The sequence below is a fragment of the Schistocerca nitens genome, chromosome 1 (genome assembly GCF_023898315.1).
Source record: "Schistocerca nitens isolate TAMUIC-IGC-003100 chromosome 1, iqSchNite1.1, whole genome shotgun sequence".
Taxonomy (NCBI): domain Eukaryota; kingdom Metazoa; phylum Arthropoda; class Insecta; order Orthoptera; family Acrididae; genus Schistocerca; species Schistocerca nitens.
The window spans coordinates 674,995,201-675,011,475 of record NC_064614.1 but is presented as its reverse complement, the minus strand read 5'-3'; the positions used below and the strand labels follow the sequence as shown (position 1 = coordinate 675,011,475).

The window sequence follows — 16,275 nt, the reverse complement described above, 5'->3', positions numbered from 1 at the left end:
TGGTAGCTCGACTCAGTAAGTTGTTTTATTGGTCCTAGATATTGGCTTTTTGACTGCCAAGCTGCTTCGCAATACCAGCGTCTCTGAAGAAATTCAAATCAGTGATACGAATTTCAGTATTGTTCTTCACTTAAGACTCACATGCCAGAGTGATAAGTATGAAGGAAATGAACCTCTTGATTACTATAGGGCATCTATGCTAAATTTCCACAGTAGCAATTAGGAACTCCCTGCAGACATTTGCTAACAGCGGCTCTAGCAACTTACTTTTTCTCTGGGTAGCTTCAAATATGGGCAATTTTGTCGCCTTAAATCCAATTGAATATTTTAAATATCACTTGTGAACAGCGTTCTTTCCTCCTTTAATTAAGGTATAGACCTGAAAACAAGCAATTTGCCTGAGTAGCTATAGAGCAGGTTCTGATAGGTATTGACACAATTTTTTGCATCCATTTACCATAGAGAATCAAAGAAAGAAATCAAACACATTACATTGCATTTACTCTATGCCTTGACTAACACATATGAATCCATGACAATAACAAATTATTTGAGGAACCTGCCGTGAAAGGAAAAAGAACAGAATGTGACGCTTTAATTGTAGTGCACTGGATCAGAAACAATGAAATTAATTCTGTGCCACATTGATGTATTGCATTCTAGTGTAATAAAATAATCATCAAACAAAAACGGTTTTGTGCCTCCTTTGCTATCAAGAGTGAAACACAAATCGTAGACAGATTTTATAGGTCACCACCTAACAACATTAAAGCATTTTACATGGTCGAGAGTGCGGAGTGGAGCAGATGTTGTCGGCAGAAGGCGAGACAAGGAAGTGCCTGAGCCCCTGCCGGTAGGCAGTAAACGGGTCCCAGAGAACTCAGACGCATGCGGTGTTCAGAGGCAGATGGCCGGCAAAGAAATCTTTCGCTAAAACACGTCGGACAAAACTGTTATTACCAGTGTGACAGAAAGCGAAATCTATTGTAGATTCGCTTGAATTACACTCATAGCTTCAGCACCGAGAGGAAATGGGCGATAAAAACTGTCGACATGTGCTTTTAGTTACTAGACGTCGTATTAGCTAATCTCGCGTTTTACCTCAAGACTACGGTCGTACTCAAGAATAAAGTACTAAGGCTAAAGTCAAGACTTCCTCTGGGAAGTGCCACAGTCTACGATGTTGCCAGATCGAGCATATTGCCGGACATGGGATTCTGAGAGGAGCACGACAGTATTGCCCACCTTACGTGAACGAATTGGCGGTCAATTTTTTGCTCTATGACTGTATCTACAACACATATTACAGGCTGAACACACAGAAGATTTAAAAAACAAAAGTAGTTTATGAGAGCAACGTTAACTATAGCGTTCGAAGTATTCATAGTATTGTATACGTGTGTGTAAACGCCTTCCAATGCCCACTCAAGGAAGACAAGGATACACAGTCTAGCTTCAATATTATAAATTCGCCTCAGTTTGCGGATGAACAAAGACTTAGGTTGATAATCATTTTGAATAATAATTGGTGTTAAACTCATTTTCAGCCAATGATTCACACAGCTACAGGAACACGACTTGTGATACCTCACAGACAAAATACTTACGCAGTGCTATCAGACGAAAAGATCAACTAGACACAAACTGTGGGAAGTTTGTTTTACAACCTTCGTACCTGGATAATGAGCTTTTTCCTATTTGAGATGTCTGTGAACATTGCTGCTTGAGACGATTAAAGACGAAACTAAATTCCTTCAGCTACGACAATGTTTAAAGCAATCGTCTTAACGGCACTAAATCGTGGTTTGTGAATCGTTTACCGGCCGTACTCTGCCGCATTTCTCTGGCTGGAAGGCAAAAAGCTTACTGACGAATTTCACAGAAGGAAAAGAGGGACGAAATGTCTCCCACTGGAAGGTCATGTTGTTTTATTTAAATGATCACAAAATCAGGTAAAACGAACAGTCAGGTTGTCAGTATAAGCACATTACTGTTGTCAGTACGATGTTGCACTGCCCAGGGCCTGTAATGATAAAGGGCACGTTTAGGTGAGGCATATTGTATACAGAAGTGGAAGAGAGAGCACCACTAAATTCTAGTCCATATGCATTGCATACACACAGAAATTAATGTTTCAGTGTACTTATGGAGCCCAATGAGTGAATTGCGTATTTTCCGGTAAGAAAGAGCATTGGCAAACAATCTTCGCTACATTAGGTCACTTAATCTGGTGTCACTCTGAGCTAGAATTTATGGTCAGCGACTAAGAGTATGGTCAATGAGTCGAGTTTTGCAACTGTGAAATACTTTCCTACATTATAGAAGTGAATATTAAATTTGAACTAATACTGCGAAAATTTTGTACTTGGAGAGCTTAGAATGAAAATCTTTCTGTTTATCGAAAAGGAAAACAATTGTTTTTCTAAACCATTGTCTGTCATACACAACTTGAAACAGGTTTTGTAGACCAAATCACATGGAAGAACTGACAGCGATGTATATCGGAAGGCAGTAAGATCTCTTGCCATTTGGTTTGGCAGTACTCGATAGCCATTTCTAGGCGCAAGTAAATGAAGAAAGGCAGCGCGTTCTTGTTATCAAGTAACGTCTACATCAATTACTTTAGTTTTAATGTAATCTACGAGTAATTACTGAAGTTTGATATTAACATGAAAAGGATTCCGTAGACAGGGAAAGAACCGTGTTGGGTTCGTATCTCTGTCACAGAACTTTACATCATGCACTTTATCTATAAATGCATGCTCACTTTGTCACTTCAGAATAGAGGTATAGCAGACATCTTTCGTGGTTAATTAACAGGGACGAAAGGGTCTTGACAGAAGTCCCGGTTTATTACACAAATTGTCGTCTTTTATTTTCAAGTTTAGATTTGGTTACAGGTATTAGCAAAAACTTCGGTTTTTCATGACTCTTCATGGCTAGTCATCAATATGATATGATTAGATTATATTACATTAGATTAATTCTTATTTCATTGATCATGAATACGATATTTCGTAATGATATGGAACGTGTCATTATAATGACTGATTTCTTTACGTACCATGATTCAATTTCTTTACAATTTTTTACTCTCTATCTCTCTCTCTCATTCTTTTTAATTTTTACCTCTCTCTCTCTGTCACACACACAAACACACACACACACACAAACATTCTTTTTTAAATTTTATTTGTTTGTTGTGATCGACTATCGGCGAGGCACGAAAACGCCTGCGAATGAATTTCTTAGTTTTGAGTACACTGACGATAGAGACATAAAAACAACTATGAGAGTTACTGATATATTATGGTTAGTTTGCAGTCATTTCTGAGTATTATTATGAACTACGCTCCAGTCCCTAAACTTAGTTACAGGAAATGCGAATCAGACGCATTACGTATTCAAGGCCGTTGCAGCCGCGATTTGGAGACACCAGCTATGGTCACTTCCCAGCTCGCTGTAACACCACTTCGGTTAGTCTTCTTCCTGCTGGTATTGTAACTGAGATTTGGCAACAAGGCAATGTACGTTTGGCAACCCTGTGATCGACGAGTCACTTCCTGGTGTGCACGGAATTAAGCCTCAACGTTCACTTGATTTTACCTGTCATTTCCATTGAATAATCTGAGTTATTATCGCTTGAGGTGAAACACGAGATTGTAAATTTACGGTTTTCAGCCCAGGAAAGTCGTTGCACGTGGAAATCGCAACTAATCACGTACTTCAAATAGCGGTTAACGAATTACAGCCACTATTAGTATCGTAAGAGGAAGCTAAGACACATACTTCTTCGCCAGCTCTGTGGTAATGTGCTGACCTGTGGAAACACGTCTGTTATGGTTCACAGTTCCAGTGTCACTGAGAGTAGCGATTTTTCCCTTCTGTGAAAGAGCTACAAACGGTCAGATCAAACATCGATAAGGAAATCGCAAGAAAATACTTTCGGCTCATAGTGCAATGGTGAAAAACTTACAATGCTGCACAACAGGTAACGCCTCTTTCCGTGGCTGACGAGAAAATTTTGGTTTCTAGGAATACAGAACTTTATTTATGAAATGCCACATTTGCGTACCTCCTGAGTATGACACAGCATACAAATTAAACACAGATCCAATCAAAATCTAGGTGACTAGTATTTTACCAATTCGTGTCGATAGAGGCACGCTTGTGTACAGATACGCAGTTTTATTATGGTAGTTAGTGTTTAACGTCCCGTCGACAACGAGGTCATTAGAGACGGAGCGCAAGCTCGGGTGAGGGAAGGATGGGGAAGGAAATCGGCCGTGCCCTTTCAAAGGAACCATCCCGGCATTTGCCTGAAACGATTTAGGGAAATCACGGAAAACCTAAATCAGGATGGCTGGAGACGGGATTGAACCGTCGTCCTCCCGAATGGGAGTCCAGTGTGCTAACCACTGCGCCACCTCGCTCGGTGCAGTTTTATTAAAACAGACTTTCGTCGTAGGGTTATTGTGGGTAGTTTCATTACATTTCTTATAATACAGCACACAATTTTCGTTAGGCTTCCTTTAGTGTTATTAAAACAGTAGTAAACATGAGAGAGAAATTGATAATCAACGATATATGCGAATTCTCTGATGTTATCTATAACAGTCTGAAAATGCACATGTAGTTTATTGATTACATGCACGTAGAAAACTTGTTATGAGTTAAAGCTGTCAAACAAGTTTTGAAGAAAAATAAAATGCCACTACCAGACGACAGCTAAAGTAGAAAATAGTTTTACGACGTATTTTGGCGCGATGCTCTCTACCCATACATAATACAAAAGTTTCGAGATGCGTCTGCTGCCTGGTTGTCTATTAAACCTGAAAAGAATAAAATGTCGCAGAAGTTAGCCCTTTTCCCAAATGCGACTATTTTGGGTTGAGAAGTGAAGGGAATTATGTTACAAGTTCCATTAGATTGATAACTTTATCAGACAGCAGAATTGCGTTTTAAAAGATATGGTAGTGAATGTACTGGAACTCGCGACATCTTATATAGCGCGCGCGATACTTAGCATTATGCTACTAGCTGACACATAGGCACAACAGCTCCAGAACTTAAAAATAATTCCTCCAGAACTTCTGCATTCCACTGCGCTGTGAGATAATGCATGTGGGTGGTTCTAGAATTCTGAGAGACAAACAGTTATTTATTTTCTTTTGCACTGCACGACGTCTTCAGCAAACAGATAGAGCAATAGAGTAGCTCAAGTGAAAAGCAACTCTTCTTATTTAAATTTCTGCATCCTGCAGTTCTGTGTTGGTGGCAGTTACGCGATTTTATTTTGGTGATTACAAAATAAAGTTGAATGTATGCACTTGGTAGATAGTTCATTGTGATTTGTTCAACCAAGTAAATGAATTTACTGAACATACTGCAAATTGATACAGGGTGCCTGTGTGTCAGAATTCTCAGCCAGTGTGGCACAACGGCGTTATGATAGAAAAATGAGCCAATGAGAAGAGGATTTGGTGGTCTGTTGGGCTGATGCTAGGTTCATATATCTTTGAACTGGGTTCGATTCCAACATCGGTTAGTGATTTTAGATAGTGAGAGAGACTGATTCCTTTCTCCTTTGGCTACACCAAGTGATGAAGATATAATGGCATAGTGGTCTGAAATCCACATTAAAAATGATATTCCTTCTCTACCAAGTAGACCTTAGGTTGAGCCACAATTAAGTCTGGAGTGGCGACATGTAGAAATTCTATCACCAGTAACCTTTCTTATACTAGTTATTTATTTCTAGTGACGAAACAAACACTATCTAGGATCACAGGACAATTATTCCATCTTTAATCTGAGCTTCAGTATGTCGATAAAATTGGTTCTGAACTGGGAATGTAACTCAGACCATTCTTAACGCGGAATTTGTTCCCCTCGTGACAATACAGCTCGGCTACAATTTGTTATTTGTTCAAAACTGCAGATTCCTCAACATCTCCACATATTGCGCGTGAGTGGGTTCGAATCCTGTCTCGGCACTAATGATTTCAATATGTATTATCAAGATCTATTATGAGAACACCTATCTGCTGGTGGATAATAATTTCGATGTTAAATGTGTTTTCATTCGTTGTCAACACTAACGATATTTGACTTTTTTGACTCCCAGTGAGACACAGAGCTATTTGCTAGATCACTGTAAGTTCAAGATGTTATTTCGAGCTGCTGGTGGAAAAAATTCGGTAGCTGACGTCTCTTTGTGTATAGTCAACAACGATATGTGTGGAGCTCTATTCCCAGTCAGCACTGAACTCTTCGTCATATTATTTCTATTTCAAACATGCTCACATGTCGCTGCTGGTGCAACAAACCCAAATTAAACGATCGTTTTCTCTAGAATAAAACAGCGATAGGTGCTGGGTTGGAGTCCTGGAAAGGAAAAAAATTAATGTTTCGTCTCATTTCAGTTAAAACATCTAGCTACTGCCTAGAAATTGCGACATGTCACAGTTGATTGTTCTTCGATATCTATCCGATCAGGTTCTGGGTTCGAATCCCTGTCCAACACAAAGCTTTACCTCAAGGCATTTCAAATAAGTTACTTGTTAAGAAGCAATATTTAACATCTCTCGTAGTTCGCTAACAGGGACAATAGGTGCTGGGTAGAAATTCGCGTCCGTTAAAGATGTTTGCGTTATGTAATTTAAAGTTGATATTTGCTAATTGATACTGTCTAAAATTGAGGAATATGACTCTCTGTATGCCTAATCAGGAATGACTGTTAGTTTCCGTCAGTCATGAAATCTTTGCTTAGTCTGCATGAGCTGGGTTTGAATCCATATGCAGATCGAGACGATTCGTCGTTTCATTTGAAGTTCATACATATTCTCAACTAGCTGCTCGTGAATAACGTAAATTTTTAATGTCAATTTGTGTTAAATAATAGTACGGTATGTTACTTTGAAGAGTAAATCATGAATACGACGAACTTACTACGTACATTACGTATCTGACGTAATAATGAGAGTGGTAACATTTCAGGTAAGTCAATTCTTGTAATAAAAATGAGCTTACAAGCCATAAGGACAGTCTTACCTGAGATAAGGTGTTCCCTGATATTTGTAGTATCGTAGTATTACTTTACGTCTTGAGTTATTGCGATACAGGGTAGTGTTTTCTAGTGGTGACTTGTTGGAACCATTTTCAACAGTCAAACGACTGTATCGAGGAGCTAATAGAGGACATGCTAGACAGCTGCGTTATGTGGGTTGCATGCGAATCAGGCGAAAAGAAAATTCTGGTCGTTCGGATATTTTTGAGCATGACTGTACTATCTGAGACTGTCGAAATTCCACCTACAGAATGGAAGGATCGAGGGAGGGAGCTATTCTGTCTACAGCCTGATGACACATGCTAGCCGCTGTCCGGCTGGAAGCGGTGCTCCTTCGCCAACACAAAACCAGGCATAGATAACTAAAAATAGGAGATAAAAAAATGGCTTTCCCAAATGCATCTTGGTCGCCTGAAGTGTAGTGACACAGCAACCCCTAATGGTTAGGACACGCAGCTGCAGCGACAAGCTGTCACAGATTAGAAAGGTCCCCAACGCTCCCAATAGGCCTCTTGTTCTGGGATGGAAAACACTTATGTTTACAATCATATAGGGACTGGTCTCATAGAGAAGTCGCCCGTCATTCTGTGTTGGATTATTTAACACCAACTCGACTCCTATATTAAAGCAACTATTAAACAAAGGGAAAACAGCATTCACGACGATAATAAATGTCCTCTTTCCACGAAAATAGATGAAGTCGATTTTCATTTAGTTTTATCGGCAAAATCGTTATAGTTTTTTACGTTCAACTGAGAAATTTATCCCATCTGCGGAGATCTTTACGTGAAAACTCGAAAAAAATAGAGAAATCTGATATTTCCTCTTGCGAATACCAATGTCGTTGATATAATAGATTCCAAATCATCCTTATAATTTATGAAGTGAAGAAGCAGTCAACCAGACAATTTACATGGGAGTGAATAATGGTCTAGCGCAAACACATGTCCATATTGAATCTCCTCAAATTTCCACGTGATGAAAAACGCTGTCCAACGCATACTAAGTATGTGACTATTCGGCCGTCTAGAGGGCGACATGGTTAAGTCAACTACATTCATGCATTGCAACAGGCCTCATCATTTGGACGGCTCCTGCCGTTATTGTAAGACGTGAGTGATTCCCGCCACAGGCCACAGCCACCGCCGCACTAAGTGCGCATGGACAGAATCATCCTACGAAATCGGCCACATATATATTTAATCGCTATACTTACAATTAAATGTTAGGATTGCAGTTTCTGAACGACATTCGACAACGAGCAAAGTATCAGAAATACACCCTTCTGACGGCTGTGAATCTGGAAATAGAAATATCTGTACCATTAGTATGGTTCAAATTGCTCTGAGCACTATGGCACTTAACATCTGTGGTCATCAGTCCCCTAGAACGTAGAACTACTTAACTTAACTAACCTAAGGACATCACACATATCCATGCCCGAGGCAGGATTCGAACCTGCGACCGTAGTAGTCGCGAGGTTCCGGACTGAGCACCTAGAACCGCTAGACCACCGCGGCCGGCACCATTCTTATGACTTGACATACTCTTCCCTTTGCTATCACACTATTCCACGTCATATCCATACCTTTCTTACAACCGGACATAGTCATTTCCTTTGCACATGTCGGAACACAAACACATACTTTATAAGCCTGATGCTCAAGGTGAACCTATCACACATCTCCTACTACTAAGTATAATACTTCATCGATAACTGATTGCTGGCGATACAAAATAATACTGACCGAAAATCAATGAGGGTTGACACGTCTCATACGTTTTTCTTGCGAGTGATGCCACTGTTTCTTAGAAAGAGAGACGTAGTCGTCTTACAAACCGTCAGATGTTAAAAAACACAACCATACTACCATCACAAGCGGTCTTGGTTCTACAGGTGTATACAAGTATCAACGTTAAAAGCTATACTGGCTTTATAAATCGAGGTATAGCACTGAAGTGTTTCTTTTCCAGACAAGTGCCGCGACACTGAATATAGATGGTGATCGCTGGAGTATCAGACAAACAATGCGGTTACATATCACCAGCGGTGCTACCTCCTAATAAAATTACAGAATTTAGAAGGTGATTCGGCTAAGGAACGTTGTATGAAACCAGTATTTACAACCCCCTCACACCACCACCGCTAGATCAAAGTATCAGTATTTGTAACGAATTCTGTCTCGATGCCATGTTAGAGGTTCAGTGATATATCAACTGGGCTATAGGCGATGGTTGATTGAGAAGGATCACAAACAGTAGATGGTGTGCGGATTGAGGTCGTAAGAAATGTACACTAGCTTTTTAGATCTCTAGTGCTACGCTATCCGCTAGAAATGCTGTCTGGGATTTGGAATCAAGTCTCCCCATTCAAGCACATACCTGCTTGGGATCCTACAGGAAAGTCCTCTAATGGTTACAGCCACTAGCGAATCGTATTTCTGGCTCCCTCATATCTCGAAACGAGTCACCTTTCTAGAACTTATCTGCTACAGTAAAATCTCAACGTCGTTTTAGGTGTCGCTTAAGTATCTTGCACCTGTTGCCATTTCTGTGGCTTCACGCATGTGATCGTCAAAATTTAAGTCGGAACTGAGTAGAAGTCGGAGAAAACTGTATCTACCACCTTCTGCAACCCATGTAGAAACAGCCTAAGCTGCGTTATTGTGACAGTACTGTGTTTTGACCATTCAATGGAAGCAGGGAGAAGGACGAGGATTTTTGCGTGGTGCGTCCCCAAACTACACACAAGTACTACAGATCTGCGTACCTTAGGGCCCATTGACATCTATCACCCCAAAATGCTATCTTCGTTATTCTGTACCATCCAGCATAGAAAAGTTATAAACTATAAACGCTCCACTCACTTCATCCGACAGAGAACTCGATAAGATTTTTACCGCATCTCTCTCCTCCCATATATCGAAAACAAATAGCGCATGCAAGCCGGCATTGAGCACATATGACGATCCTATTAAATATACAGGTATTGATCAACTGCAGAGTCCAGTTTAAAGTTTCATCACCTGTACTGTAGGAGGATGATCTTATCCTGCGGACTATATACTGTAAGTCACAAGAGACGCTCCCTGTGACCCTGTCTCGTTGTTTGAAACATTGTTTTTTTGTGCCGTAACACGCTTTGTACACTGACATACATTATGTTTTTCCGCCACGGCTTCGAGGTCTGTGTCAGGTTCTAAGCTGATATCAACACGTTCTCTTCCATGGCCTCTTGCAGAAAACTAGACGTTGCATGGTGTAAATCATGTTGTTACTGCTGCTATCATAACACGCCAAACACACTGGATGATTTTAAATAAAAGTAAGTTACAACTTAAGAAAACTGGAAGAGTTTTGCGGCGTTGTGGAGAGTTTCCAAACTACAGTCTAAAGGTGATTCACGACCTCCACATTTAAACTCATCTGCCACAGTGACGGAATACCTGATGGCTTTACATTCCATTTCAACGGATTCCTCATATTGCCGTCACTTACGTGATCACTTTTCGCAGAACAGCTTCTGTGAAGTTTGGAATTTAGGAGACAAGGTACTGGCAGAATTGCAGCTGTAAGGATGGGTCGTGAGTCATGCTTGGCTACCTCAGCTGGTAGAGAACTTGCCCACGAAAGGCAGAGGTCCCGAATTTGAGTCTTGGTCCGGCACACAGTTTTAATCTGTCAGGAAGTTTTATATCAGTGCACACTCCACTGCAGAGTGAAAATCTCATTCTGGCATTGTTTCAGTGCTAGCCATCCCCAGAAGGTGTTTCCGCTCCACAAAACCCTTACTCCAACTCAAACAAGCGTTGTCAGTCAATCATTAAGTGGTAACAGTGTGTCAGTGGACAGATGGGGTGGAAAAGACAACATCGATGTACTGAAATAATAAGCATCACAGTTCACTGTGTGAAAAGTTTTAGCAATTTTACTGTAAATTCAACACCAACCAATGATGAAGAGTATGTTTCCCAATTTCAGTAACATAGCTAAGTCACCCCTTCTCCACATTGGGAGTAACATTGCGAATGTACAGGCATGCTCAAAAGTATCCGACGACCTGAATTACATTTCGCCTAATTCCCATGCAACCCACATAACGCAGCTGTCTAGCAGGTCCTCTAATCGCCACTTGGTACAGGCGTTTGACTATTGAAAATGGTTCCGACAAGTCACCACTAGAAAACACTGCTCTGTATCGCAATAACTTAAGATATAAAGTAATACCACGATACTACAAATATCAGGGAACACCTCATCACAGATAAGACTGTCCTTAAGGCTTGTAAGCTCACGTTTCTTGTAATAAATGACATACCTGGAATGTTAGCACTCTCATTATTACGTCAGATAGGTAATGCACCTAGTAAGTTCGTCGTATTCATGATTTCCTCTTCAAAGTAACATACCACTTGTTATTTAACACAAAATGTCATTAAAATTTACGTTATTCACGAGCAGCTAGTTGAGAATATGTATGAACTTCAAATGACACGACGAACCGCCTCGTTCAGCATAGGGATTCAAATCCAGGTCATGCAAACTAAGATTTCGTGACTGATGGAAATTAACAGTCATTCCTGACTAGGCATAAAGACAGTGATATACTTCCATTTTAGACAGTATCAGTTAACAAACATCAACTTCAAATTACCTAATGTAACATTTTTAACGGACGCGAATTCCTATCCAGCATCTATTGTCCCTGTTAACGAACTACGAGAGATGTTAAATATTGCTTCTTCAGAAGTAACTTACTTGAGGTAAAGCTTTGTGTTGGACAGGGATTCGAACCCGAACCTAATCGGATTGTTATCGAAGCACAATCAACTTTGACATATCGGATTTTCTCGGCAGTAGCTAGATGTTTTAACTGAAATGACGAGACGAAACATTAACTTTTTCCTTCCCAGGACTCCAACACGGCACGTATCGCTGTTATATTCTAGAGAAAAGGAACGTTAAGTTTAAGTTTGTTACACCAGCAGCGACATGTGTGCATGTTTGAACTAGAAATAATATGACGAAGAGTTCAGTACTGACTGAGAATCTAACCCCAAACATTTCGTTGTTGACTACACACAAAGAGACGACAGTTAGCAAATTTTTCTCCTCCAGAAAATCGGAATAACATCCTTGAACTTACAGTGATCTCGCAAATAGTTCTGTCTCTCACTGGGAGTCAAAAAAGTCAGATATCGTTAGTGTTGACAACGAATGAAAATGCTTTACAAATAAAAATTATTATCCACTAGCAGATAGGTGTTCTCATGCTAGAGCTTGATAATACATACTGAAAACATTGGTGCTGGGCCAGGATTCCAACCCATTCATGCTCAATATGTGGAGATGTTGAGGAATCTGCAGTTTTGAACAAACAACAAGTTGTAGTCGAGCTGTATTGTCACGAAGGGATCAAATTCCGCGTTAAGGGCGGTCTGAGTCGCATTCCCAGTTCAGAACCAATTTAATCGAAATACAGAAGCTCAAATAAAAGATGGAATGTGTCCTGTGACCATACACAGGGTTTGTTTCGTCACTAGAAATAAATAACTAGTATAAGAAAGGTTACTGGTGATAGAGTTTCTACATGTCGCCACTCCTTACTTTATTGTGGTTCCACCTAACGTCTAGCCGGCCGGTGTGGCCGTGCGGTTCTAGGCGCTTCAGTCTGGAACCGCGTGACCGCTATGGTCGCAGGTTCGAATCCTGCCTCGGGCATGGATGTGTGTGATGTCCTTAGGTTAGTTAGGTTTAAGCAGTTCTAAGTTCTAGGGGACTGATGACCACAGATGTTAAGTCCCATAGTGCTCACAGCCATTTGAACCATTCGAACCACCTAACGTCTACTTGGTAGAGAGGAAAAATCATGTGCAATGTGATTTTCAGGTATATCACTGCCTTTATGCCTAGTCAGGAATGACTGTTAATTTCCGTCAGTCACGAAATCTTAGTTTGCATGACCTGGGTTTGAATCCCTATGCTGTACGCGGCGGTTCGTCGTGTCATTTGAAGTTCATACATATTCTCAACTAGCTGGCCGTGAATAACGTAAATTTTTAATGACATTTTGTGTTAAATAACCAGTATGGTATGTTACTTTGAAGAGGAAATCATGAATACGACGAACTTACTAGGTGCATTACCTATCTGACGTAATAATGAAAGTGCTAACATTTCAGGTATGTCATTTATTGCAATAAATGTGAGCTTACAAGCCTTAAGGTCAGTCTTATCTGTGATGAGGTATCCCTTGATATTTGTAGTATCGTGGTATTACTTTACATCTTGAGTTATTGCGATACAGAGCAGTGTTTTCTAGTGGTGACTTGTTGGAACCACTTTCAATAGTCAAACGCCTGTACCAAGGGGCGATTAGAGGACCTGCTAGACAGCTGCGTTATGTAGGTTGCTTGGGAATCAAGCGAAATGCAATTCAGGTCGTTCGGATACTTTTGAGCAATACTGTACATAAAATCAGAAGTTAAATATCAAATGTTTTCACCAATAGCGAGATGCTGGAACCTTAAATGACGATTGAATTGTTTTTGCCTGACTGGGATTCGAACCCAGCATCTAGCACCGTTGTTTTCCAGCCAGGAACAGACGATAAATAGCTATTGTTGGTTCACTAGTAGCGAGATGGGCACATGGTTAGCTAGACATCAGGCGACGAAAAATTCTGTGCTGAATGGAATTCATACCCCGCACACGTGGTCAAGAAGAAACTTTAACTATCAAATTCTTTTCCAATAATAGCTAGGAATGGAATGTTTGTACTTTCAATGATGTGATGGAAAATACTCTGCTGGCTAGAAGTTGATCCACAACGTATCGTCGTTGGTGATCACAACGAACACAACGTCAAACCCAAATCCGTTTTCACCAGTAGCATGGAAAGGAATGTTTGAACTTGAAAAGATGTAAGGAAACGTTTGATCTTGTTATGTTGTCATAAAAAGCTCATCCTGTGGCTGTGAGTTAAAACGAACACGTTACAGCTGACAACGCACGAAGAGACGTTGAAAATGCAACTATTTTCCACTAGTAGTTCGGAGTGCACATGCTAGGGCTAGAAATGAAATAATGAATATTTTGTGCTGATCAGGATTCGAAACTAGATTAGGTGCCTTTCGAGGACGCCTAGAAGAGTTTGCAATCTTCGGCACCCCAGTGAAGTCGAATTCTAATCCCAGTCCAGCACCACAATTGTCAACGTCTCAGCTTCAAATAAAGTAAGAGCCTTGTGAACTTACATGGCCATTGGTTCCTTAAATGAAATACGTTTTCTAGTTTACGACGGCTTGCTGGTGACAGCGTCTCTGCCTTACGGGGTTTCTCCATCTGTCACAGCTCAAACGAATGCCACTCTGCCCCAGCCTGCAGCGAAAGGATGTTATCTTTACTGCGTATATTGAACTACGGAGCTTACTGGCGTTCTGCACTTGGCGTTACTAGGGGTGAAGGAGAGCTACTTGTGTGTGTTAAAAATCTACACCTGACGTGAGATGTGAATCTACACGTTTTACACATCAATACAAGATTAATACACCAGACCACAGAACCCCCTGCCAAGCACATAATTATGAATTGCAGAGTATTCATTTAGATGTAGATGCAGATGTCAAGGGACGGGTAACAGGAAGGAGGGCGGGATCTGGGAATGGATAGAAGTGCAGAAGTGCAAAATATAAGCCTGAAATGCTTGCAAAGTATTGCTTACTTAGATGTGTGCCACAGTTCGTTTTATCTTAGGACCGAGAGATAAGAAGGACTATTCTCAGAACGAAGAATGGGTTATTTTGTGATGGCGTTCGTAGCGACAACACTTCGCTGTAGAAACGGCCTACGAAGTCACCGCCACACTTTTAATAGCGGGCCGACCGGTCCGCTGGAACAGTGAACAGAAAGATGAAAACCCAAACACTCGGATTAAATGAAAGTCGGTACTTATCTTTATTAACGACGATACAGAACACAGTGGTGAACATGGTCTACAGAAAACTGTCTAGTTCGAGTCGGAGCGGCTAGGTCAGCGTCGGCTGACGACAAACAACAACTCTACTGCGATGAACACACAACTGACTAGCAGGTACACAATTCGGTGGCGAGTCTACAACTGAGCGGCGAATCCAGAACTGTTCTAGCGCTCGCGACTCCAGCGCTTAAGAAGCCAGAAGCCAGCGGTGGCGCGCGCAGACTTGCGGCGATTTCCTGTCTCGCTGGCGCTGCTTATGCGGACGGCGTCCGGACTTTGATGCTGCCAACCTTTTTGGCAGCGGGCTCGGTTGGCATTACTGGCTAGGATATAACACTCCTCCCCCCCAAATCGCCGCACCGTCGTTGAATAATGACGTGGCGAGCGTCGACGGCGGGGGAGGGGTCTGGCCGCAGGCGTAGCAGAAGAGACCGGGGCGGAGACTGTTGTCGGTGGCAGTCCCCGGTCCGCACCCCAGCATTGGCTGCGCGGGGCCTCGGGAAACACCGACTGAAAACCGAGGTCAGGGTGCACGCCTGTGACCACGGGCGCAGCTTCTGGTACTGGACGCGACGGGGCGTCGGGACCCACGAAGAGAGGCAGCGTCTCCTGACGCTGCGTCGACGGCTGCTGAGTGGGCGCCGGACAAGGCGCTGCGGTGTCAGACTCCTTGGGGGTGCCCAAGGAAAGCGGCTGCAGTACAGGCTGCACAGCCACCGCTTGGGAAGTCGGCCCGGCTGAGGGGTCGACGTCCATCAGCTCCGAAGGCGGTGGCGACTGAAGAGGGACCGCAGGCGCCGGAGCGACCACCCGGGGCGCTCCCGCATGAAGCTGCGCGGGAGGCATCAACGGGACGGGCTGTCGGCGTGGTAGCGGCGACGGCTGCTGCTGCTGCCCTGGGGGCGGCAGCGAAGTCGGAAGGCGCGGCTGGAACCCGCCGCGGTCCAAATCTGTGGACAAAGAACGAGCGGCAGAATCCGGGCGGCCAGCGCGGCGCAACTGGTTCTGATGCCTCCTGTGCACCCCAGTAGCACCTTGAACAGTATAAAAACCGCGACCCTGGACACTTATCACGGTACCACGTTCCCAACGACGGCGACCGTGATAAACTCTGAAAAAAAAACGGCGTCGTTGCGCTGAAAACGCGTGCGATGCTCAGAAGCGGCGGGTCGATCCGGGGGGTGCAACAACCGTAGTAGGGTGCGATGACGACGGCCGTGGAGAAGCT

At 42.3% G+C, this 16,275-nt stretch overlaps 1 protein-coding gene across 1 annotated transcript in view; it reads right to left on the bottom strand.

The window, feature by feature from the left end:
• The window catches only part of LOC126194807 (uncharacterized), a 184,294-nt gene that overhangs the window by 122,661 nt on the left and 45,358 nt on the right, over nucleotides 1-16,275 (bottom strand). The window contains exon 3 of the mRNA XM_049933163.1: nucleotides 15,480-15,997. Coding sequence (XP_049789120.1) covers nucleotides 15,480-15,997 — 518 coding nt within the window. The remainder of the gene's footprint in view (nucleotides 1-15,479; nucleotides 15,998-16,275) is intronic.